Here is a 26,355-nt window from a genome sequence, read left to right as displayed (position 1 = left end):
TGCTTTAAACCATTAATGTTTCCTGGAGTGGTCTAGCTGACAGTTTCTGGAATTTTATCAGAGTGATACAGTTTTATACCACTTTCTTGTGAAACCTACTTCACCAGGGGCTCTATTCTGAAAAGCATATGCAGTTGTCACCTTAGGGACCATCATGTGACCATCCTGTTTTGTAGTTAATGCAAGGATCCTGACTCAGATTTGCATCCTTGCACTAAATCCTGGCAGCAGTCATGGGATACTGCAGAGTTGTAAAAATTAAATCTTTTCTTAAAGCCCATAGAAGTATACACACATCAGGACACAAGCTAGGACTAGCATCCACTTCAGTRAAAGGCCAACACTGGCTTTTACATAGTATTTACTCATCAAAATTATTCAGTAATGTGTGCCCTTCATATATGTTTTGAAATGTTAACTTTAAGTTTGCAAAATTAAGATTTCAGCAGCGGTTAAAGTTACATTTTTTTTTTCAAATAAAGCATAAAAGTATCAGAAATACAGATATTGCCTTCAAAAAAAAAAAAAAAATCACAGCACACTGTGTGACTGGAATTTCTAACAATCTTTGCATAAAATCTGAAAACCCTAAAAAATGTGCTCTGAAATGTCCTGTAGGAAAAGTTACTGTCCTGTAAGTTTTTGCTTAAAGACAACAGAACCCATTTTCAAAGTTTTGCCTATATTCCCTGCCTGARGGCCTCTCTGATAAAGACCACTTCTGAAGTTAAACATAATTGTTAAATATATATGTAACTGTTCTTTGCAGCTCAAAATGATGCCAGAAGCAAGTAAAACCCTCCCAAAAACTATTCAGGAGATCAAGGAGACAACTTCTTTCTTCACAGCAAAACCTGCTCTCAGCTATGACAGCCACTTACATAAGCCATGGCTTAACAAAGGCCTTAACTTCATTGAACACTGCAGGAAGAAGAGCAGGCTGCTTTCAAAGAAAAAAAATGTGTCAGTAGCAAAGATTAAGAGCAATATTGGAGAACTGTGAACATGTAAGCAGTCAGATCACGTGGCTATCACAAGGAAAACTGAGTTGTGACAAGCTTGCTCCAAAGCAGAGAAGCTCACACTGTTATGGCTAGAGTTAACTTTTAATATGTGCACACAGGCACACAAAAGGTTTTGTTACAAAGGCTCCAAAATAACGAAGTGACTTAGTATTTGCACCTTGCAAAGAGTAAGGATTTACCTTGGGGCAGTTTTCACTCCTTCCCAGTCTATTTCCTTTTGCCCTAACACATTCTCCAGCCTTTTAACAGCACAATCTTGAACCAAAGAGCTCCTAATGGCTCTCTAAAGAGGTCTCTGCCTTGTAAGCAAAGGTTAGGTTTCCATCTGCCAGGAGAAACTGCCCCAAGGCAATGCCAACTATTAAATAGTGTAGGACAGAATTGCCAAATACTTCTCAAGCAGAGCTGTCAAGTCCCTTTTTATACCTCCAAATCATTCGTATTTATGTCCAAACCGACTTTCCCAACAGTTTCATTCTTCAGGTTTCCAAGGGATGCTCAAACACTATGATGAGAAGCAGTACAAACACCTGTAGAAAAATAACATGTACTGCCTGCATCTCATTTAAAATTGCCACTTCTTTTTATAGGAGCTGTCAAAACCCCATGCAGTAAATGAGAAGCCAACTCTGAAGCACTGCACCTAGTAAAAATTTAATATAATAAAACAAATCAAAACCTGCAACATTATTTTAACCATTCACAATTAAAGTGGAAAAATTATAAGGCAGCCATTCATGGAATGATTTTGTGTACAAATGGTTTGGAAAAAGAAGATATTAAAATTACAGTTCCATACATGGAGTTAAGTAAACAGCAATGACCATGTAACATGTAATGTTTTCCCTGGAAAGCCAAGGCTGCTGACATGTAATGAAATGAAAATAAGAAAAAAACTTTAATTTAACAGTTAAAAATTTTTTAAGGAGTTTGAGGTGAACAGGAATCTGAAATTCATCATAACCTTTTCCAACCTACCACAACCACTCCACCTGCCCCCAGAAGAATACACTTCTTCCCAGGTCCCATGCAGCAAAGCAGCACAGAATGAGAAGGGAGCAGCAGCAACACTGATTCCACAGCGCCTCCCTGTTACTCTGAACAAAGCTGATACCGCAGACACATCAGCTGCTGCCAAAAGCTCTCTGAAGACAAACACCAGGCTCTGAACTCTGAATAAACTTCTTGTGTCTCTAACATCACCCTTTTACACAATCCACATAGGAACAGTTCTTTGAAATTCAGAAGTCAGCAGTGGGTTTCTGTGTTTACCACCCGGTCATCTGACATTACAAGGAACAATTATCAAAAATTCCTACGTTGGTGTGGCAGTTCTGCCTTCCTCACACAAGTTAACGTCAGTTCAGCTCCTGTACCTGTCATCAGGTGCTGAAAAAGAAATATTTCCCTTTTTTATTAAAAAAAAAAAAAAAAAAAAAGGAAATTAGAACAGTAAGTAAAGTAGCTGAACACACTGGAATCAAGAGAAACACAGCTTTAGCCCAATTCCTACTGCCAATTAAGAAATCAGGAAATTAAAAGCCAGCTGAGGCAATTACAGATTTCCTACTACAGGGATTTAGAGGAGAGAGGGAAAAAAAAAGCCTGGCACTTAGTTAATGTGCTACCTGCTAGACCTACTGCCACCTACCTCACAGTAAAAAAGACAGGCAGAAATGGCTATTACAGAGAGAAAGAATTTTTTTGCACCAAGGTCCCCTGAGGAGTAGAAAACGACACCAGATGGCCCTGACTACATGCAGTGCTTGGATTTACTGTGACAGATGGGGAATAGATAAAAGGGGAATATGATAAAATGAAATATTTTAACTCCTTAAAACTCCATCCTTGAAGAAAATCCTCCATGCGGAACTAATAATTTGGAAAGGTTTAGTCATTGGAAATTTTTTATTCCCTTATCACATTATCAAGATCTTCCTTAATCAGTGTCATTGTAGCTAAATAATAGAAAATATTGTTGCTGCTTCTAAATGGACGGGGAAAAAAAAAATCCACAGAAGCCTATCACTTAACTGGGTGCCAGAATGAAAGCTACAGGTTACTGGACTTTTTTTGTGCCAACTTTAAGCCATCACTGTTTTCATTTAAAACCCTTTGCCTGCTGTTGTAACTTGGCCTCTCAAGCTCATAAATAATTAAATCAAGTATTAGCATTTCTGGTAGTTGTCCCAGAAACTGGAAATATGATCTGAGGGATAGGAGGAACGGAAGATGGCAAAACCTCTCAGCAAAGGAACCTGTTGTGATTAACATGCCAGAGGTTAAGTCAGCAGCAAACAGGTTGGCCTTCGCATCTTCAAACAACACACACACACCCCTAGAAAAAGGTACCATTCAGATACACAGGAGCCACACTTACTAAATGGGACCTTATCTACATGCCTCCCTAAGTATTACAATTGTTAAACATAAAATGAGCATGAAGCCCTGATGCTAGCTTAACTAGAGGAGTGTTGGGGGGGAGTGGTGCACGTGCAAAGGATGGATGATGGTTTAAAAAAGAAAGAAAAAGGAACTGAGCAATCTTTCCTTACTGGCATTTTCATCATCTAGCTGAGGCTCCAGATCAAGTGTGCTCTACTTACAGGCTACTGGACTAGTAGTTATGAGAGAAGCCTAAGGTTCCTCTAGAAAAACAAAAATTAAAGCAGATTCTCTACAGGCTGGTGCAAGTCAGCATCATCCATCATGATCAAATGGTGCTCGGCAACACTCAGGTATCTTCATCTTTGCCTTGGTTTTCAAGGAAAAAAAACCCTCACCTTGCAATGTAAATTGTTTCAGGTGTAGTGGGAGAAAAAGGAAAATGACTTGACTTGTATAGTTGAGCAGATAACCTACTTTTCTTTAAAAATTAACTGCTCCACAAGATGTAAGCATCCGCTGCTGCACTGAGATGCTTCTGCAGCGGACCTTGCAATTCCTATGAGCAATACAGTGAGATTATGAAGGGAGAACATCATTGGGGGAATCAGGAAGAACACTGGGAGCTCTGCAATCCGTATCACTCAGCTTTTCAACAGGGAGCTTAAGAGTTGTATGTGTATGCTGTAAAAGCAAATATAATGTGCAGGAGAGGACCTTATCTGTGTTGCTATTTATGCAGCGGCTTTTCAGACCAGGATTAGTGTTTGAAGGCTAGTGTCAAAAATGCTTGTTTAGATCTCAAACACTAATTCTAATCGAAAATAGCATCTTGTGGGAGAATACCATTTCGTGGTAAAATGCACAAGTGAACAAGCAATCCTAAGGATTACCACGAAGTTCAATCTTGGGGTACATCTGTGTTGTTACAAAGCAAACAGGGTACTCACTAGTCCAGAAGCCAGGCCAAGACCTATTGTTGAACTAGCAGACAAACAGAACAGTGACAGAAATGTAAAGTTAAGAGGCACAATGGCCTATGTAATATAAGCAATAAATGGTATTAAAAAAAAGACACATTCAAGTGGAAACAATAAGCGCTTCAGGAAACAAGCTATTCAAGCTTTGAAGCTCCATTTCAAACAACAAAAATTAAGAACAGAAGAATATTTGGCAACATTAAAAAGTGCAAAGTATAGCTTAAAATGGGCAAAGAATTAAAAAGCTTTGTTTCCCCCCCCACAAAGCAAGGATGTGTTGAGTCTGCGCACATCAAGCATTTGGCTTTTTAAATGCATTACAATTACTAGAGCATAATATATTTTGAATGAGAGAAAAAAATGCCTGACAAGCAAAGGCTGTGCCTTGGAAAGGAAAAGATGTTTTATCACCCATCTACAGTGAGAGGCATCAGCAGCTGGCAGTAAGTCCTCAAGTAGATTCATCAAAACTAATGATCACCAGTTAGAGGTGAATGCAGGATTCCCAAAGGAAAATTGAAATGCCTATCAGGTCCCCTGGAAACCCAAGAGAATTTGTCCTGTTTAGAACTGCTTTAGATGCACTTTGTACTTTATCTGCAGTATAATTATTTAACCAAAGATCTTGTTTTGTTGGCCTTGATACTTTTTATTTAATGAAAAAACCCACATACCCCACTGATTTCTGTGGTTCAAACTTTCAAAGATGAGCTAGTAAAGTTCTCTGATCCCTCAACAGCTGTTTCCATCAGATTTCTACTCCTCAGAGCACAGAACAGCTTGATTTCAAAAGACATTGTGGATTTCTTTCTCAAGCGTAGCAGCAGTATAATCACAGTATCAAATATCTAATTCCTGCTAATATTTTTGGTGCCTACACTTTATCGACTTAGTTTGTGGAAGATAATCTTCCAAGACATTCTGCTTTTTTTAAGTTATTAACAATTGTATAAACAATCAAAATAATATTCCCCTCACTTCTATCCTTTGTCTTAAATAATGGAATACACTGCAAAACACATTTGCACTTCCTTAACCAGCTGAATTCTTATTTCCTATATTAACCATACAAATTGTTCAGATAATTTTATCCTAACAACGATGCTTCTGTCACAACAGCAGCATCGTTCAGGGTGTAGGTCACTTCCACAATACTGTTTGTGACAAACATAACAAAATTCAATCACATTGTCAGGACAACATAAAACCAATGGGGGAGAGCCCCCTACTTCACTAGTAATAAGATTTTAACCTCCTAAAAGGCAGCCATCCTTTGTTTTTGTTCTCAGCTGTGAAAGCTGAATTGCAGGATACTTTGGTGAATGCAATTTCATGATGAGTCACTAAGTTCTTCCCCACTCACCTTTCTTAAACTCCGAATTCCATCTTCCCTGAGAATAGGGCCAGAAGTAACAATTAAAATAGAACAGTAACAAATTCTTCAAAAAAGAAAGTTACACAGAATTAATGTCCGGCTGCCAAAGCACATTTTGCTACACTAAAAACTTTCCCAGTATTCCTCATTTTGCAATCAAGCTTCCCTCTGAACTCCATAAAAGTAGATGGGATGGATGATGGTAAGACAGACAATAATAAAGGGAGCAGTCAACAGTTACTGCTCAGGTCAGATCGAGGAGAACGGTGAACTTTGAGCATTTAGTGATGGTGTCCAATGGACAAAACTAGAGGAATAAGGCATCCTAAGACTAGGGCTGCCACCTCCAGACGGCTGAGTCCTTTTCCTCCAGTTGATTCAGGTTTGTGGCTGTGAGCAATTCCTCCCACTTCTGGGAGGACATGAACTGTTGCAACATAAAGAAAAGTCCCAGCAGAAAAAAGCATAGCAACTCCGGTGGCATTGACTTCCGAAAGGGCTTCTTTACTGCTCTGAGAAATGAAAAAAAAAAAGAGTAAAAATGAGGCTATCTAGAGCTTCTTCAACCAATAATAAAAGTTCTGTAAAAACCCCCACACAGTAGGATTTCCATTAACTCTCATTCTCTCACAGTAACAATTTAAAATGTTGTTTAATGTCTTGCACCTTGCAAGCAGCAATTGACATTATAAAGTTGATTTGGGGGAGGTGGGTAAATGAACTAATTATGGAAAGGTGTCTTTATTTTACACTTCTAGGAACCCTTATATTAGAGTTTATGTAGAAATGTTCATTTTCACCATCTCATAGCAACAGATAAACCAAGATGTGTTTTTAAAAACAAAAAAGTTAGATTGCAAAACCACAAAATTTAGGAAGGACTCTCAGGACTGATGGGTTTTCACTCTTTAAATAGAAGTTCAAATAAGCTATTAGCCTTTAAAGATGTAGTCCCCTGGAGGTCAATGCAAATTTTTCTAAATTTAAGCCCCAAATATCATACTTTGTATTTCATTTGGATATATAGGCAAACACTCCATAAGTTCCCAGATTTCCATGCAAACTTATTTTTGAAAAGATAGGCATCTTCCAAATCAAAAATTTGAGCACCTCTTCACTTTCATACTAGGATTAAGATCATACTACTCAAGACTACAGTGTAATGAAATGCAAAACTGTTCATATATCAGTTACAAAAACCTTCTTAATCTCCTACCCAAGTGTGATTTTACTTCCTTGGTATACTCTTCACTTATATTTCCAGAGACATATCCTCTACCCTAGAACTATATAACCACTATGGCAGCCTTTATGCGTTACCAATTCTGTTCTTTCTGAAGCACAAAACGCAAGAAGAACTCAGCCAGCCTATATCAAGCAAATGCTCAAACACCATTCTGATTTCTATTTAGAAACCCAACTCTTTCTGCCATCTCCTATGCTGCAGTATTAGGCGTAAAATCCTTTCGATCAAGTAATTATTCTAAATTATTTACTTTATTTGTCTCTTCCTGCATTAAGTTTCATGACAAACTTTCAATTCCTTACACACAGCTTCATAGTGTGGTCACCAGCAAAACCTATAGCAGTTATAACTACAGAAGTGTCACAGAAAACGCAACAAAAGGCAGAAACATTTAATTTGGAGAGATAACACATGTCCAGTCGGTCATTTCACAGGCCACTGATTGTGCAAGGTCAAGCCAAAACTACAATGGAAAGGGAGTATGGGAGGGAAAAAGGCTGCTCTAACCTCTAGCATAGAGGATTCAACCTCTGACACAGGGTGAAAGAGCCTCTGAAGATAAGACAATCAAATCTGAGATGGTGGAGAAAGTTGGCAAAGATGATTTTTCATCTCCATGTTAAACAGTGTATGCAGCAACACTGAAAGTGACTCAAGTATCTAGTCATATTTATATCGTATGTACCACATGACATTTGATGTGATCTGTAACACACTTGTACTACATATACCACATTATATCTGATGTAAAGTTCTCAGGGGAAGAAGTAAAAAGGAGAAGAGAGAAATCAGTCTTCTAAAGTTATACATAACCCTACAGAAAGGCTATCTTATTGGTTCTGACGGAAGGCAAGGGCCATTTTTCATGTTTCATACATACATATTGCTACCATTTTTTAAATCTACTTTTTTTTAAGGGAAAAAAAAMAGCTCCTTTCTGCTATATTTTTAAAACAGTTTTGAACAGTGTTTAGTAAATCTCGTAAGATATTTGTTTCCCCAAATCCCACTGCTAAACTACATTTTGAGCATAACTAAATCACAGACCTACCTTGCTTAGCCCCAAGTATGTCACCATGGACATAACAGGTGCTGCCAATGCAAAGACCAGCAAGTGTTTTCTGATTCGATTACGTTCCAGCCCAGCATGCATCAGGAAGGAAACGAGGCCAAAGGCAGCTGGTGCCTGTGGAAAAAAAAATATTCACTAACAAAACAAACCCTTCTAAAATTCCCAGCACTGAATTGGAAGAGATTAAAGTAAAGCACCAATATGCTGCAATGCTGCATTTAATGTAAATCAACAGAAATCTGCAGAATGCCCTGCCTTAAAACTACATAAAAGAAACCCTGTTCCGGTTGTCAGAGTACAGGTATCTGTATAGTCGCTATAAACATTCAATTGTTCATTCCGGCTTGAATTGTTCCTATAGTTCCTAAGTGTTCATTAACTAATTTATCTTTTTCTTTTTTCATGCTGACATTATGCATCATTAGACAGCTAGTCACTTCATCCAAGGCAGAAAAATTCCACAATTAACATGGGGGGAAAAATATTCTAACATGAAAAAGGACAGTTGTCAATCTCCAAGTGAACAAAAAACTTAGAATCTCTTATGATTAGTTTTTTCCTCTTTCAGATCTATTTGTGTTTCTCCTGGGAATAACCAAACACTTCCTTCTTATCCCTATGCTAGCATCCAACTCCTTATCCACAAGGCATTGCTGTCTTCTAGTCATGGAACTTACTATATTTTTGCTTGCACTGAGACAGTAGCAGTCTAGCCCTGACCTTTTTTTTTTTTGAGATAAAATGTAAATTAAAATATATTAGAACTGTTTTCACGCACAGAATGTTTGCACAGGGAACATTCCTGGAGGAAGGAAAGCATGAGTGCGTGGAAAAAAAAAAGATGAAGACAAAATTAATGAGGATCAAAATGTGAAAAGTATCTAAAAAGCAACAGGATAGGAAAAAATGAATTTCTTGATAATTCTTCACAGAAAAAAATTATTGCTTTTAAAAATTGTACAATTTCAGAAGGCAGCTAGAGGAATATTAAGAATAATAAAAGCCAGTTTCTTCACCTGACAATAGCCATAAGTTAAGCTTCATAGCAAAATGTGAGGTTGACATTGCAGTCTTTGAAGAAGGTTGCATTAAGCATTCTTTATTGTATGAGCAGTTAAAAAATAGGAAATCCAGATCTAGTAAGTCCTAACATTCTGGACATGCAATTACATTAGCAAGATTTTAGATGAATGTATGACTACTTTAATAGGTGTGTGTGCTGCCGTAAGTCAAATATATAGCCACTCACAAAGTATTTAGGAACTATAGCTAACACACATACATGCACAAACATTTTAAGGAAAAAAATCCAACACTTTTCAACTTCAAGAGTCAGTGTTTGCTTGTTATCATCAGAAAAACATTTAAAAGCTTTTCTGCTGAAGTGACATATAATTGATATGAAGCTACTACTGATTTTTTTTTAGTAATCTGATATAATGAGGATTCAAAAGATTAACCCTTTAAACAATAGAACACATCTTCCCCATTCTCTTGGGAATATCACACAGAGGCAAGAACTGTCATCACCAGCATAAAGCTGCTTTTTCTGCTTGAATAAATACATCAGGGTAAGCTCCCATGGTTTGCCCTGCAGAACTCCACACAAACTTCTTCAAATATAGCTCCTGGAACAGTGAGAATCATTCGGTCTTTTATTTGATTAATTTCACAAAAAGCCAACATGAAACTGCCACATTTCTTATTAAACTGTTCTTCCAAGGTATGCTGTAAGAAGATCTTCTCATTCTCATCTCATTCAGACTTCGCATCTTCCACTTGATATCCAGTCACACATCCTACCAGTGACCTTTGGTCCTTCAAATGGTACTACTGTTCTGTTCATTTCAATGACATAACACACTTCCATATTACATCACTAAGGAAACTTAATTCTTAAGAATTTCTATGTGCTTTAAGAGGCCTTTAAAGAACAGACTTTTGGATCATGACTTACCTTGTGCAACATAATCGCAACAAACACTATTAATTGGACACTTGTCTGCGAAGTAGAAGCTGCTGCACCCAATGCAACGCCATCAGCTGAAAAAGGAGTGCAAGTTCACTGATTATTCATCCACATAACTTTCAGGTTTTTTTTTCAATGGCTGACAGTACCAAGCATGCTGATTTGAAAAAAGTCTTGTTACTCAAAAAGCCATTAATACTGTGAGCCCAATACACTGCTCACTCCCCTTTGCTTCTGAAGCCATAACAACCTCAGAATTTCAGATAACCCTCAGCAGAAGCCATCTCATTTTCCATAAGAATGGAAAGGTAGAACAGAATCTATTCAGTATTGACACATCCTGACAAGAGAATTATTAGTAATTTTGGTCTTCTTTATAGAAGTCGCTTCCTACCTAAATTCAAAAAAGCTGTTTCAGATTCTCAACGTCAGAGTCAAAATTATAACCTTTTTAGAATAAACACCTAAAACAATATTCTTGTATCATTTAACAAAAAAGTATCTACTTCATATCTATGAAATAGAAAATGGGTTCTATTAGTCCTTTACATATAAACACTGTATTATTGAAACAATGTCTTTTGACCAAAATCTTACATCCTATACAATAACTACCAGCAGGGGAGATTAAAAGCATCATGCTTGTATTATAAATACATAATGAAGAATTGCAAAATGAATTTGTGTTGAATGCAATACATGCAAGAACTGACAGAGTTGCAAAGCTTCAGTCAGATGTTTGCACTGCACCCCACAAATCTCCTTTGGAGTAGGATGTTCCTCAAAAAAGGAAAAACTCCACCTCAACTGAGCAAATCATGAGCCAAAGGGGTTTCACACTACTATCAAACACGCATTTTCACATCTTGAAATGCAGTAGCTAAAGGAACCAGCAAAAGAACAGGAGAAGGAGATAGCAAGCATCACACATCAACTCTTCAGGGAGGAAAAATACAGGAGGGAAAACATTGCACCCAAATAAGACTTCCATGGAAAATTCTGAGCACTGGAATATGTTTTCCTAATAAGGCTTGAGGGTGAATCTTTTTTTCCCCTCCCTCCTTTCTCTTTTGCTTTGTTATAGAACAAAAGCCAACAACTTTCAAAACCACCTCTGCATAACTCTTAATTTATCAGTTAAACGATAAAGTCACTCTCTATGCTCCCAAAGCTGTTCAAACCTACAGCTATACTATTAAAGAAGTAATTCAAGGTTAGTAAAGATGTGCAATGTAGTATATTTTAACATTAAACACTCCTCAAGGCTCTTTTCTTGTGTTAATGATAACACAATTTAAAATGCATGTGCTTCTATAGGCTAAAGACAAGGCACATAGCAACAGAAGTCCTTCCCAAGTTCTAGCAATAGTTCCCACGTTACCTGCAGCATGAACCACTAATCCCAACGTTGTGGTGATTTTGGAATTGCCCGATCTTGCAGCTTCTGGATCTGAAATGATCATTAGGAAATTAAGGATTAAAGAGCAAATACAAATTTTGTTCCAGTATAATTTGTGTAAGACATCAAACTGTATGTGTTCTCTAGGTGTGAGAAGCAGCTTACTCAGTTATGTAAGAATTCCAAAATAACTCATCTTTTGCATTTCTGCATTAGATTTACTATAAAATCACTCAACACTTAACAATACCAACTCACCTTACATTCCTTCAGCAAAAAGCCGCATTATCATTCTTTGCAATTTACTTGGTCATTGACATAYGCAGCTACAGTTCTTAACTTCCTAAAAGCAAATTTTGAAGTTCTGTGCTACCAAGGGGAGCATCACCAGAACACAGAGCTGTTCCCAAGGGCCAGRATTATCTTGCCCACACAACCTGACATTGGTCTCTTCCTTCACAAGACAATCTTGGGCAGCCTCTGTTACACTGGTTCTCTGGCAATTCACAGTAAGCTACAAACTTTACTTGTTGCCTTGAGGACAGTTCAGAGATTTCCCTCCAACATTATACACCACAGAAAAAAGAAATGCAGCCAGTGCTCCTTTAGATCCAGYATCTTGTCCACAACTGGTTGATAACTCTTCTGACCACATTTGCAAATTAACTCATTACACAAYACAACAGGATATCATCCACTGCTATGCAATCAACAGCGAAATAGCTGCAGAGAATCACCACAATGAGACAGATATGACTTGCACAAGAACAGAAACATCCAATTCTTCAACTGATTAACTCCAAACAGTTTAACATCTATTATTTAATTATACTAGTGTTTAGAAAGCTGACTGTAAGCACACTGACAAAGCTTCTTTAATCAAACAAATCTTCACTGCTGCCAGAAAGTCCTGTTCCTTTCCCCTTGTCCTCCTCCAGTTGCAGCTAKTAGCTCTTTCAGCTACTGGCTTCCCTGCTCAGGCACCCACATAGTCACACAGTTCAGATCAGGAAAGCGACCTAGCTAAACACTGATGTTTTCTTTTCAGTCAGAGAGGTCCTCTCAACCAGAGGAAGCCTATTTAAGTAACTGCAAAGGCTCCTGTTGGATGATTGTGACTGTGTAACCATGTTGAACAGGAGATCATTCACAAGGAATGTTTTTTCAAGTTCTTCTCCTGCATTTCCTTTAAGTTAGATTGCCCAGAACTAGACAAACTCAAAAAGACAGTCTCATCCAACTTCATATCTCCTTTCTAGTCTACATAATTTTTCTAATTTAGAGAAAGTTAAATCTAACCACTTTAAGATAATAAAACTACCAGACATTGGTTCACACAAGGAAAMAACATTTCTTAAATCTACCTAATAAAAATTAGAAAAACGTCAGTGCATTTCCTGTGTCAGAATTACAGACCAGACAAAGTTGTACTTAATATCCTATTTTATAGTGTGTACCTCTAACAGTTCAACCAAAAGTCAATTTTCTGCTATTTGCTCTGATCAGAGACATTGGAAATGGTCGAGAATCTGTGTACAGATTCTCATAAAAGTTGGTCATCTGAGAGCCCTGCACCCTGCCTGCCAAGGTTTTCTTTGAAAAAGCTARGAAAATGAACTACCCAAGGCCATGGCTCCACCTACTCTTCTCCAGCAGCATGAGCATGAACAGCCCTTGCACTGGCCTCTCACCCTTCCCWCCACACTGACCCCATACAAGCATTTGCACAGCTGCACAGTGAACTGCCAAGGATCTAACACACACTTATCTCCCCTCTTCTTCCATTTTACTTCTCCATCTACATCAGTTCCACAGTTTTGGGGGGCCAAATTCCATCAGAGAAGACTGCATGAGAGACTACAAGTAGTTAGAGGCARTAACTACCTCTTTTGGTGACAGTGCCTCTTAAATGCATGTCAAACTAGTCTGAAAGTGAAGCTACAAGCAAAGGCAGGAAACAAAAGGCAACTGGGGCATTTCAAGAAACATGTAATGGAGTTGAGTAACCTGTGCACTCTACATGAAGCAGTGAGTCTGTAGCCCAGTGTGGGGCCTAGCTGTGCAGTTACAGCAAAAGATCAGAGTTTACATTTAGCTATTGATTCAATTTTTGTATCTTTCTTAAGACAACTTTTTGTTCTTTGCTAATTTTACCTCAATGTTGTAACAATAAAGTAGGAAAAAAAATAAAAGAAGATAAGGAGCTTTTAACCTGAAGTTTTTTTGGAAAGCCAAAGAAATCCCCTATGGGTGATGCTGTAAAACAGACAACAACAAGCATCAAGTCACCCTCCATCCCCACGCTGTGTACGCTCTAATATTTCATATTAGCAAAGCAAACTCCCAAATTCTGCTGGATTCCAGGACAGATATTCCAGCACAAGCATTTCATGTGGACCCTGCTTCATGCTTGTGCAGCACCTACTGRAACTCAGCTCCTCTCTTAACAGAAACTCTCAACGTGACTGGTCAAATTAAATCCCAGTAGCATTCAGAAAAATTGCACCTTGTTAATAAAGACAAAGTAAATAATTAGCACGTATAATTAAAGTGAATCTTTACTTACCATCTGTAGAGTGCACATGAGAGCTGCCTATCTGGTCCACCAGCAGCATGAAGACAAAGCCAAGGACAAGGGAAACACCAATGTAGGCATGCAACCTGGAATGGTCATGGCCATACTCATGCACAACCGGGATTTCTGCCTTCTCAGACTCCATCACATGCTGCACCTCACTCGCTGGGTGATGTTTCCCTGTGGCAAGCAAACACACAAATTAGGAAGTAGGGGCCTACATACAGCATGCTTGCTTTTCTTCGTCCTTTGCCAGAAGTGTCCCTCATTCACTCCTGGTCAACATGCAGAAGTCATCATGTACAGTCTTTCTTAGCTCAGTTTCTTARGGCAGCATGCATTTGCTTGGTTGACCTCCTTTTGTCCTCCCTTCCCACACATCTTCAGCAAACAAAATTTCTTTTCAAGTATTTCATAGGTTAGTAATACTGACAAATGTCTCTACCTAAATGACTTTCAGAAAGTAGAGATGTAATGTAATTTTACTAACTTTTACAGGTTATCAGTTGCCCTAGTGTGATCTTTATACCTTTAGTCATGAACCATCAGAAGGAAAATGCTCACTGTGTAAAATTTCCAATTTCAATGCTCATTCATGAGTGTTTTTGAGTTTAAAGAGGAAGAGGAATGGTGTATTTAACATTCCTGGTTGTCTTCCACCTAATGGCTCCGAAGCAATATCTACAAAATCCTCCAGACTTGCTCATGATCATGGGAAACTACTGCTTCTGCAATCCAGTCTGACACACAGGGCAAACAACGTCTACAAGAACACAGCTTTTTCAGTACTGGTCAAAGACTGGGCAGAGCTGCCTTAGTATATTTGTGTGAAAGATTTGAAAAAAATAGCAAAGTTGGGGTAGTTTCCAGCTGATACAAGCACAGAATCTTATCTAAGCTTTTATTCTGCCAGCAAGATAGAGAAACACACTTTGAGAAGGACTTTTGTGAGGCACTAGCACAGATCAGGCATAAGGAGCTTTGAATTAAGTCTGTAATCACCACCTAGCACACAGTGCACATTCTGCATCATAGTTTCACACACTGTGCTCACCTGAATCTTATGTTCTTCCTATTCCGTTAGAGCCCTGACAGAGACAAGATCTCAGGCTAGACAGTCCTTTGGCTGATTCAGAGGAGATATTTTTATGCTCCTCAGCATACTATACAAATATAACTGCTATAATAAGAAGTAACAGTTGTACTTCCGTGGCAGCTAAGGCCCTTTATACAGGATAAGTATTATTTAAGTGTTATCAACGGGAAAACACACACTGTCCATTTATTTCTTTATGTGATACTCCAAGCTAAATCAGATGTTTGAGATGCATACTGCACTGAGGCCCTGAATTATGACCTGGCTGAGGGGACAGAGTGCCTCCTCACCAAGTTTGCTGATGATATCACGCTGGGAGGAGTGGCTGACACACCTGAGGGCTGTGCTGCCATTCAGAGACACCTGGACAGGCTGGAGAGCTGGGCGGAGAGGAACCTCCTGAGGATCAACAAGGGCAAGTGCTGAGTCCTGCACTTAGGGAAAAATAAACCCTAGGCATCAGGACAAGCTGGGGGCTRACCTGCTGGAGAGCAGCTCTGCAGAGAAGCCAATGGTATCCTCGGCTGCATTAGGAAGAGTGTTGCCAGCAGGTCAAGGAAGGTGATCCTGCCCCTCTACTCAGCCCTGCTGAGGCCTCATCTTGACTACTGTGTCCAGTTCTGGGCTCCTCACTACAAGAGAGACATGGAGCTACTGGAGAGAATCCAGCACAGGGCTGTGAGGATGATCAGAGGGCTGGAGCACCTGCCCTATGAGGAACGGCTGCGAGAGCTGGGCCTTTTCAGCCTGGGGAAGAGAAGACTGAGGGGGGATCTGGTCAATGTGTACAAGTACCTGAAGGGAGGGTGTCAAGGGGACGGGGACAAACTCTTTTCAGTTGTTCCGTGTGACAGGACAAGAGGCAACGGGCAGAAATTGAAGCACAGGAAGTTCTGCCTGACCGTGAGGGGGAATTTCTTCCCTGTGAGAGTGACGGAGCCCTGGACCAGGCTGCCCAGAGAGGCTGTGGAGTCTCCTTCTCTGGAGATCTTCAAGGCCCGCCTGGATGCAACCCTGTCTACCGTGCTGTAGGTGACCCTGCTGAGCGGGGAGATTGGACTAGATGATCCCCAGAGGTCCCTTCCAACCTTAATGATTCTATGAACTACCATTCAGTGCAAGTTGCCTCCATTCCAGAACAGGGACAACGCTTACAATATATGTTCAGTAGGTTCTATACATAAATCTCTTTAAAGCCCTATGAAAAAATGTATTTTTTTTTTTTTTTCTGCTAGACCAAATCACAGTCTTTAATTATAATTATTTTGGTAAAGTCTCCTGTCTTTCCTCTACACTTAGAGAATATGGTTGTTCATAGAAGCAACCCTTCTGCATCTCCATGGAAACTCTTAAAAGAAATTTGGTTTAAAATAAGAAATCAAAAATGGGGATGCYATTTTGCAAAGCTCCAATGCCCTGCAGAACACAGGCATCTCAGTCCATTATAAGAAAGTAGCTGCCACATTAATTTCTACTCCCCTCACAAAATACCATTTAGCAGCGTAATATGATCTGCAAACACAGAAGACTGTTGTTCAAATGCTCAAAAACTACTTTCTCTGTTCTTAAAATCTGACTGGACTAAATATGAACAGCCTCTTGAGATCAGTGATCTCCACAAAAGTCATCTGGACATCCCTAGCAAGACACGGATGCCTCAACATTTCTCTTACTTGAACAGATCTTTCAACAAGTCATTTGTGGAAGGAGAGAGAGACCACACTATGCATATGCATTCAGTCATGCCTCATGCAGAATTTGTTTGTTTGTTTGTTTTAAGAGAAAGCCACTCAGTTTACTGGCATTTTTCATCTCATCCAACACTTTYCTCTCTGCTACCTTTATTCAGACCACATAATCTTAGCACTTCTTATGTATTAAYCATTTGTTCCTATCTATCCCTTTTGTACTCTTAAGTTCGAAGCAGTATCCTTGCTTGATCATATCTACCAACTGAACTGATGGTTTTTTAAAATCTTTTTTAGAAAACACTTCTTCAAAGGGACTTGAAGCAATAACTTACACAAACCCTTGCTTCATTTATCTTTGTATTTCTTAACTATTTTACAAACAGCAATACTTCAGTTACAGTACTATATAGAACAGCATTGATTACCATTGAAAATTCTTGGGGCAATCTTTTTGACAGTAAATACCTAGTTCATCCATTAAAGCAAAGAAGTGAAGTCACCAAGGAAGTTTACTTTGGTTTATGGTCAAAAAGTAATCATTGCCTCAAAGGTCATCTTCTAATCACTTAGATGAAAATCAAGGACTCTCCTGCCATAGTGCCCTTGCTTTTCCAAAAACTGAAGGTGCAGAACTTCCAATAAATTGTTTTCTGCTCTGCTTTRGTAAATAAGACTTTTGGAAAGCAAGCAGTGATTGTGTTTTAATGTTTTACCTATATCTTAAAATAAATCAAAACCTTGTTAACGCAGACTTTACAAAGACAAGATAAAGTCATTCCAAAGTATACAGTACTGTAGCAACATCCCCTTATTATAGGTCATTTTAGCAAACAGGACCTCTGTGTGTGTGTGTGTGTGTGTGTGTGTGTGTGTGTGTGTGTGTGTGTGTATAAAAGAATAATTGTATTCAAGCTTAAACCTCTGTCTCCTTAGAGAACTTTCTAGATTTAATTTACATGAATGTGTGAAGTTGCAAACACACCAAAAGCTGTGAAGTTTGGAGCCCTAAGCTTAACCTTGAATACTTTCATTCTGCAAGAAAGACATTTAAGTAATTTTTGTAGTTAAATCTCTAATAACTGAATTTCATCTCTCTGCAATGCAAGAAGTCTAGTTCTCTCGTCTTCAGAGGAAGACAACAACTCAGGATTTGATTTGCAAATGCAATGTACCACAGGAAATTAAACTTCAGGTAGGACATCAGGTAAGACATCAGAAAGCAATTACCTGAAAGAGATCGTTTCAATATTACTTAAACCTTTGTTTATAGACAGACCAGCTTTAGTCAAGAGACGTATGAAATGAGTCTGAAGCTGCTCTCAGAACAAATTAGGTACTTATATCTGACTTTACTACTGCACTAATGGGAAATACCTTTTTTCTCCAAATATAAATGCTATATAAATTATCGTTTAATAGTTCTTAATCTGGATGTAGACACAATACATGAACAGTATACCACATTTAGTAAGAAAATACACAGTTCTCAGTAATTGTATTTACTGCTAGCCATATCATTAGAAGAAAATTTAGTCTACTTAGAATTAAAATGGAATAAAGAGCAAACCCACAACTACAGCTCATTAGAGAGATCCTACGTTACAGTGCACAAATTACTATACAGTATAAAAGCATAATCATAGGTTCTTTCACTTCTTAATCATGGATGATTTTATATATTATCTTCTGTTTACTTTAAATGAAACTAGAACAATATAAAATTAGTGGAAAGTACAGCAGGCTAAAATAAAGCCTACTACTAAAAAGAAACTGTATTTCTCTCTGGAAATAAAAAAGAATTTTTTATATAAAAAGATGTAGAAAGAAAAAAAACAGCCAAATAACTTAGAGGATTATGACTTTTTAAATCAAAGATTAGAAAAACGGTACATCAGACACATTTGCAAAGTTCTCTACAGCCTCAACTTTATAGGTCTTTCCCCTGAGACTAAGTTGTTGCAGTTTACTTGCAGATAAATTTCTGAATAAATTTTCAGCATGCTGAAAAATCTTACACACGTAATAGTAATGYAACAGCACAAACACTCCAAGCTCAAGCGAAAATTAAAGTGCACTCCAGCAAAGAGAGGTAATGAACCCTAGGTTATTAAAAGTAAGGGTGTAATCTCAAACTGAGTTTTTTTCAAGATTTCTAGGTATAAGATGTGCTTCACGCTGATGCCCCTACAGAACATCTTATCATCTCCATTAGCTTTAAGCTATTCGGTAGAGGTGAAGTTATCTGAAAGACTGGAGCAGCAGACTAGAACTGGATAGATGAAACTGGCACCTCACACATACTGCTGGCATCTACTTAAGATGGAAGCTGCCACTCAAAACAGGAACGCCTCCTACTTGGTGAATTAGCCCTACGTAACCACAGTTTTCAGCCAAGTGTATTAACAGAACTTAATTATAACGTCAGTCCATTTTAAACTGAGATTCAATGGCTGCCTAATGTCACCGGACTACTAGTTGCTGCAGTTTCACCTTTCTGACTTAACATCAGTCATATGTTCCTATCCCTTTTTTTGTATCAACACTCATCAGTCTTGTCATTGAGCTATTTCAATATATTAACTAGTAGAAAAATTAAAGCCGAGAAGTAAGAACTTGGAYTGCTATGGAACCGCTTGAATAGCTGAGAACTGGTGTTTCAAGTGATTCAGGAAGACATCAAACATTTCTGCCTTGGGCCAGCAAGGTCCATCAGAAAAGCCAACAGATTGCAGTTGGCAGCAAGGGCATCAGTCATTCAGTGTTCATTCTCTAGGGCTCTAAGAAACTAACCATGCTTCAACAAGTCCTTCAGTTTCAAAGGAAGGATCTCTTACAAGTACACATAGATCAACAGAACACTTCCATGATTACTCAGTTGTTGCTTTGACCAGAAGTGACCTAAACCACAGAAAGCAACAGCAAATAATCCACAAGATCATTCTCTCCCAAAGGCATCTTTATGCCTCTTGTTTGAGGTTCCAGTGAGTTAACCTTTAACTCTCCTCAGAATACGGAGCACTACACCACAGGGCATAAAAGGCCATGAACAGAACAGTACACAGGACCTGCAAATGACTGGATCACTGAGGAAGAGCAAGCTCATCGACAGCCTGACCACATTTCTTTGTCATATCACCATTAACACGCAGTATTGTGCTTACAAAAATTTTGTGATTTTATGTTGGCTTTCCATCATGCTGCTGTGATCCTCCACTTCCCCATCTCATGCTAAATGACCCAGAAACATGGTCTAGCATATCATCACACCACAATCTAAGTTATCTTGAACAAGAGCATCTATGGATATGGTTTTGGTTCTTACCTTCCAAAATGTCTTCATAAAGTGCATGTACTCCTTCTGGCACAATGACAGCCAAGGCAGTTCCACACAGCAGCCCAGCACCCAAAACAGTCACCAACTTTAACCTCTCCTGCAAGCAAGCATAAAATAAGCATCATATTTAGGAATGAAAAATCCTCCTCTACTCTCCCTCATTACTAGACCTTAAATAAAAGGGGGGGGGCAATATCTCTGTATAGTTTTTATTCAGGAGCTCCAGTTTCATAGTCCTTTAATTCTAATGATTAAATTTCTAATGTGAACACATCCACAGTATCTGATGCAATCAAAGTTGAAAATGAAAATGACTTGTTGATTGTTATCATCAGATAAGAAACGATACATGGCATATGTGAAAACAACAAGGATTATAATACTTGCGATTACTGAGTTTTGGGTAGCACTCCAACTGCAATGCCTACAGAAATGAAGAAAGATTGAGAGCATCTGAATTTTGTAGCACGTTTTAATTCTATATCTGGTTTTCCTTCCAGGTTTGTGATCAAATATATCCTTCCTACTAGAAATTATATATAAACATGCCAGTTTCCTAAAACTTCTGCTAGGCATGACAGAGCACAAGAGAAATCGCCTGCTCCCCCAAAATTCCAGTCTATATATCCAAGGAATATAGAAGAAAGATAAATCAAAGGAAATACAGAAAGATAAGAGAACCAATAATAAAAATGCACCTATAATACATTGGTTGAGCACAAGCTTAAACTGCTAAGTCAGTTATACTTATTTAATATAGGGAAAGGCTAAGAAAGAAGCTGTAGGACTACAGGAACAAAGAAAAGATTCCATAAGAAAAAACGCAAGACGAATGCAGCCTTCACCTAAAGACCTGGAGAGCCTTGAGAAATGATGTTAAACTATTAAGACTGTTACTGTCACATGACAGATGAAGTACCTCTTTCATTGAATGTACAACCTGTGTGCAGAAGCTTGCCCTCCAATYGCATGGAATTTTACTTAATAGTGTAGAATGGAAGAACAGATTTTATTTCAAAATATAAAATTGCAAATCAAATAAACTTCAGAGCAACTTTACTTGAAAGTTCTGATAATGTATTCAATGTTTTCCATGTATTCAAAAACAACCAAATGCTTAAGTTGTCCACTGAATGTGCAGAACTACAATACGCACTATAATATTTTCAAAGTGTCAGAAAGCTACAAGATACGACAGACAGACTTAATCCCAAAGATAGGTTCCAAACCAGAATTATAYAAATCATTTAAAGGGCTTCTTTAAATGAGAGTTTGAATGAGAGAATGTATTGGCAGCATTATCATTTTGACTAATGTAGTTTATTTATGCAGTTAATGCATAACTTTATGGCAGTCTTCTTAATTTAAAGAGAGGCATGAATGCAGTACAGTGCTTATTGTCTTTACTAACACTTTTAAGCCTCCCAGAAGCATTTTTAAAGGAGTTAAAGACTATGCAAAAGTATCACATTTTAGGGCAATACAAGAAGATATTTTACTCTCTAGGTAGTTACAGATCATGGCACTCCCTTTCCCCCCCTGCAAAAATAGATTTTGTAAACGATAATCAGTTTTAGCAAATTGTTGCAAATTTGTAATTAAACAACTTCATATAAATCTAATATTTTTATAGTATAATAAAGAAAAATAGACTAATTCATATTCCTGGAAAATCAGGTTTCTGCCACAAGCTTAAACAAGCAACAACAAAAGCAGGTAAAGATTTTCTAAGCAATTGCTACTAATAATAAGGATTATTTTCTAGAAAGATTCTAATTTTGGACAAAAAGCCTACAGAGACATCACTACTCCCTCAACTGTAGTAGCTCTTGACTGAATTCTATTTTTCCTACGTAAGGACAATCTACTATTAACTTTTGTTTGCTTATGACTACAATATTGATAGGCTAAAGCCAAAGCCATGTGCTGAAAATTCAATTACATAAACATCTAATGGCACCTAAAGTACAATGACTTGCTTTCTATGGCAAGTTTCTTGCCCTTCCAGAGAACCAACCCTGCAATAGCCCTTATCACACCACACCTCCTAACTACTGAAGTTCAGACTTTGATATCAACWGTGCATCACCTCCTTTGGGGCAGAAACATCATCTTGAATGCRCAATGAGATGTCTGTGTGCTACCCAAACGCCAGCGCTAACTACCGAGGACCTGGAGACCAGAGTCTGAGTAACATGAAAGCACTCGTAGCATATCCTTATCCTGACCCCCYTTCTCCTCCAATGCACTGTAATGATGCAAGTTGAATAAATCTCACCTAAATAGGTGAGAATTGCATAGAAGAAATACAGGCTCTGGAGGGACTTGYAACTAGCTTTCTAAATGTATGCCAAACATGACATGAGGGAACRGTTAGAACTTGACTGGGGAAAATTCAAGTAGTAATATGCAGGAAATGAAAACATTTGTAAATTGTCTACCAACAGGCTCTGTATAGTCACGTATCGGACAACTACACTTCATAAATTGTTAWACAGTGGGAATCTACATAAAGAGCTGATCTTCCACATCAACATTTTTTAAAGCAGTTTTGCCAAAATATGACATTTCAAAGGAACAATAAGATGGTATTTATGCTGCAGCACTATAATTCTATACTATATATATATATTATACAYACACAGACTGCCAAAAACGTCACAAGTAGTACTGTTTTATTATGACTGAAAATATTGCTTGCTTTAATTTGGACATCTGTGATTTTTTTAAAAAGCACAAAAATAACACACACTAACAAATTACTATTTCAAGAAAAGTCARTATGCTTAGAGATAATGAATACAGCAATCTAATAATTGCACTCTACCCAGATGKGCAAAAGTCATCTAGTTTGGTCCAAGAAATCGAATCTTTTCAAAATAAATCATTTAGTTCCCAAACACTTATGTGTCTCAAAAAGGAAAAAGAAAAAAGCAGAGTAAATAGTGTTAAAAACGTCACAGGAAAGCAACTTAAATTTCTATTCCAAAAGAAAACCCAGACTCTCAAATTAGCAAGATGTTCAGTAGTGCCAGGAATTATGTCAGTTCCTTGCTTTAAATCTGCACAGCTTTAAACTCTGAAATCCATCAGCAGAAATTTTCACCTACTTTCAGCAGCAAATAGTCCCACTTCAGTCAACACTGTGTGTGTGTTTATTAGGCACTCAAAGGATCCAAACTACTATCTTTTTTTAATTAATTTTCAACTTTTCAGTTACAACTTAAGAGGCAGCCTCAAGAACTGGCGTGGTCTGATTTCTGGCCCAAAACAGTACTAAATGCTAGCCCCCGAAAGAGTACTGCAAATCAGGACCAAGACGACTGGATTCATATCTGCGTACATAAAGTGAAGCTCTGCCCAGTCTGTACCTTCTTAGAATAGATACTTGGTTGTACTGGAGTTTCATACTTTCAAGAATATTCAAATCTAATTGAAAGGACAGAAAGTAAGACCAAAATCAGAACAAAAACAACAGGTTTCACTGCAAAAAGGTCTTCTGAAGAAATGCCTTAACATTAGTAAATAATTTTATTGTTCTCCAGCATTTGGGGTGCATCACATGAATCATTCATTTTTATTTCCTACTTTGACCCTTAAAAGCAATGCCTTTACAAGGCTTTTTTTTCCCCCCTCAYTGAGGCTATAAGATGTTTTGCCAACCAGAGAATATGTAGACCAAACYATCATTTCAGTTTAAAATGATCCACATTGCAAATGCTTAGTCAATTATTTTAAACAAAATAATTCTAACTGCTAATTAGGTATTTCCAGGATTAGATAATATTTGCACAACAACCATATGTGGAGAGATTCAGCTCCTCTTTTAAATCAGCACAACATATGGGTCCTTAGAAAATCTAACTTTAAGTGCAAAACTGAATCAAGAAATTCTGAGAGTTTAAGATACTCCAATAAAGTTACTTTACAAACTCTATACACATTTACAAACATTGCAGAAGTAAGAGCAGGTTAATAAAATTTGATTACTGTTTATGCAGAGCACTATATTTTTGCTTCCACAAAATTTTTTATAATGGATTTGTATTCCTGAATCAGTCCGGAGCCCCTAGTTACRCAGGCATCCCCTGACCCAACTGTACAGATTTATATAAACCACATAAACACTTCAACACCACCTCCAAACAACTTACAACCAAATATAAAGGTGACTTTTAAAAAACATTTCCTCATGATTATTTTTGAAAAAAAAAAACACAAACACTTTGAGATAATATTAATTAATATGCTAGGTAGCGGTCTTAGTAAATTTGCAAAAAAAGACCTTTTGAGGCATCAGGGCAAAAGCAAGTTTTAAAGAGAGAGAAAACAGAYATAGCCTTGAACATATTTAAGACCTATCAAAGCATCAGATGAAGCACTGGTAATACAGAACTGAACTAATTTTTACATAAAGATCTCAYGATGTAATCTCATGTTTTGATTCATTCAGTTGAACTGTACTGTAACAAAAGGGAATTGCATTTCTTTCTGTACTGTTCATAATGTACTGCTCCCAAAGCCTCCAGTACACCTGTTACGAGACTAAAGGACAGGTTCAAGGTATGATGTGATGGGGATACAGGTCACATTTGTTTTCCATCACCTCCCCTTCCAAGAACAGTGTTGTATCCAGCACAAATGAGAAACAAGGCTCTTACTACTTTGTAAGAACTAAACTTTCACAACACTACTACACATCTACTGCAACAATCAATATTTCAAAAAAATAAAACAAAATAAAAGCACACAGGCCTCAGAGGACATCATGAGACTTCCAGAGACTGTGACRATTATAATGCCATCTCTTAGAAAAGCCCAAATATATTTGCTTCTCAATTCCCACACTGCTTGGGCCCACATTTGATTCATAAGTTTCCCTTTCTTTTAACAGCATCTTTTTTATCATAGATGTTTTTCAAAAAGATCACTTTCATTTGTCCAGAATATTAACATGACTTGAAGTTTTCTTGCAATCATCAAAGAGCTAATTGTTTTCTTGTGGATAGTATAAAGTGTGAGCAAAATAGTTAACCAAAACCATTTTTCTAAGAAGATTTTAAGAACTGGTTTAGAAATCCAGACTCAAAGAGTCTATGGACACATAATAAAAGTTATCTTCTAACTGCAGAAGCTTCTGACACAAACTTCCTACATAAATAACAGCCACCCTCTTGTTCTTCAACCACAGGCTGAGGCTTTGTTATACCTTCAGCTGAGAGACCTGGACAGATTTTGATATACTTTAGTGATTTTAGATACCTTTTTTTTTAAGCAAACATTATTTTAGGTAGTGATTTTCAGTGAAGGTTATCATCCACTTATGTTTTCCTTAGAAAGCTTTTTAAATTACAAGAGCGCCTACAACAGCATAGTCACAGCTGAAAGGGGACAGCATTGATACRCCTTGGTAGATTTTGCATCTACTTCCTGCTTTTCTTCCTTAGCAACCAACGAGCAGTTTGGTGAAGCTGTCTTACCTCTGAAAAATTAACTGCCAGAGGGATAATCCCTGCCACATAACAGGCAACCAGCATAGCCAGAGATAGCAGGCAGATGGAGCGGAAATCATCCATTTCGCTGCTTTCTGTCCAGTCCTTTAAAGTGAAATTCAACAGCAACTTTTCCACCTCGCCCCGCACGCCTTAACCCGTGCAGACACCGAGGTCCCAGGAGAGGCCTTCAGCCATGTCTGTCCTGCCCGGCAGCTCCGGCCGGCTCAGCCCCCAGCGGCGGCCCGCTCTGGGCCGGGCGTGCGGAAGCCGCGGCTCTGCCCGGCGCGGCCGGGGGAAGGCGGCGGTGGCCCAGCCCGGGGCGGGCGCAGCCCTCACCTGAGGCGGCTGGACCCTGCCCGCGGCACGGGGGGGAGAAGCGCTGGGCACCGCGGCCGCTCCGCACAGCGGGCCGGGACCGCGGGGAGGGCAGAGGCGAGGAGCCGCGCCACGCTGGGACGGGACGGGACGGGACGGGACGGGACGGGAGGCCGCGCCGGTCCGCGGGCTCCCTGCGGCCGCCAGCCCCCGCCGCTACCTCGGAGACCAAATGCCACCTCCGCGGCACAGCACTTCCCCTTCCGGGGCGCGCCCACACGTCATCCCGCGCGCTTCCCGACCTCAAGATGGTGGGCGAGGCCGCGGCACCCGGCGGCCCGCGCGAGCCGAGGCGGGAAGGCGGGCAGCTCTCCCCCACCAAAGATGGCGCCCCGCTC

General features: G+C 38.7%; 1 protein-coding gene across 1 annotated transcript; it reads right to left on the bottom strand.

Moving 5' to 3' along the window:
• Positions 1–1,660: 1,660 nt before the first annotated feature.
• SLC39A9 (solute carrier family 39 member 9) lies at positions 1,661–25,996 on the bottom strand. Its single transcript, XM_085323288.1, has 8 exons — positions 25,979–25,996; positions 25,628–25,744; positions 20,136–20,244; positions 14,018–14,206; positions 11,434–11,502; positions 10,041–10,126; positions 8,063–8,197; positions 1,661–6,277 (listed from the first exon to the last, which is right to left on the bottom strand). The coding sequence occupies exons 2-8, from the start codon at positions 25,721–25,723 to the stop codon at positions 6,047–6,049; spliced, it is 915 nt and encodes a 304-aa protein (XP_085179414.1). The 5' UTR covers positions 25,724–25,744; positions 25,979–25,996; the 3' UTR covers positions 1,661–6,046.
• Positions 25,997–26,355: the final 359 nt, after the last annotated feature.

The sequence above is a fragment of the Rhea americana genome, unplaced genomic scaffold, assembly GCF_003343005.1.
Source record: "Rhea americana isolate MKP2758 unplaced genomic scaffold, rheAme1 scaffold_84, whole genome shotgun sequence".
Classification (NCBI taxonomy): Eukaryota; Metazoa; Chordata; class Aves; order Rheiformes; family Rheidae; genus Rhea; species Rhea americana.
This window is presented reverse-complemented; position numbering and strand designations above follow the sequence as displayed.

Bases quoted from the DNA above. Each gene is read 5' to 3' on its own strand.
- SLC39A9 (XM_085323288.1), bottom strand. From the start codon at position 25,723: ATGGATGATTTCCGCTCCATCTGCCTGCTATCTCTGGCTATGCTGGTT. The intron at 11,503-14,017 runs GTAAGTAAAGAT...TGATCATTTCAG, and splicing joins TCATGTGCACTCTACAGATG to ATCCAGAAGCTGCAAGATCG. The intron at 10,127-11,433 runs GTAACGTGGGAA...CTCCTTTTTCAG, and splicing joins ATTAGTGGTTCATGCTGCAG to CTGATGGCGTTGCATTGGGT.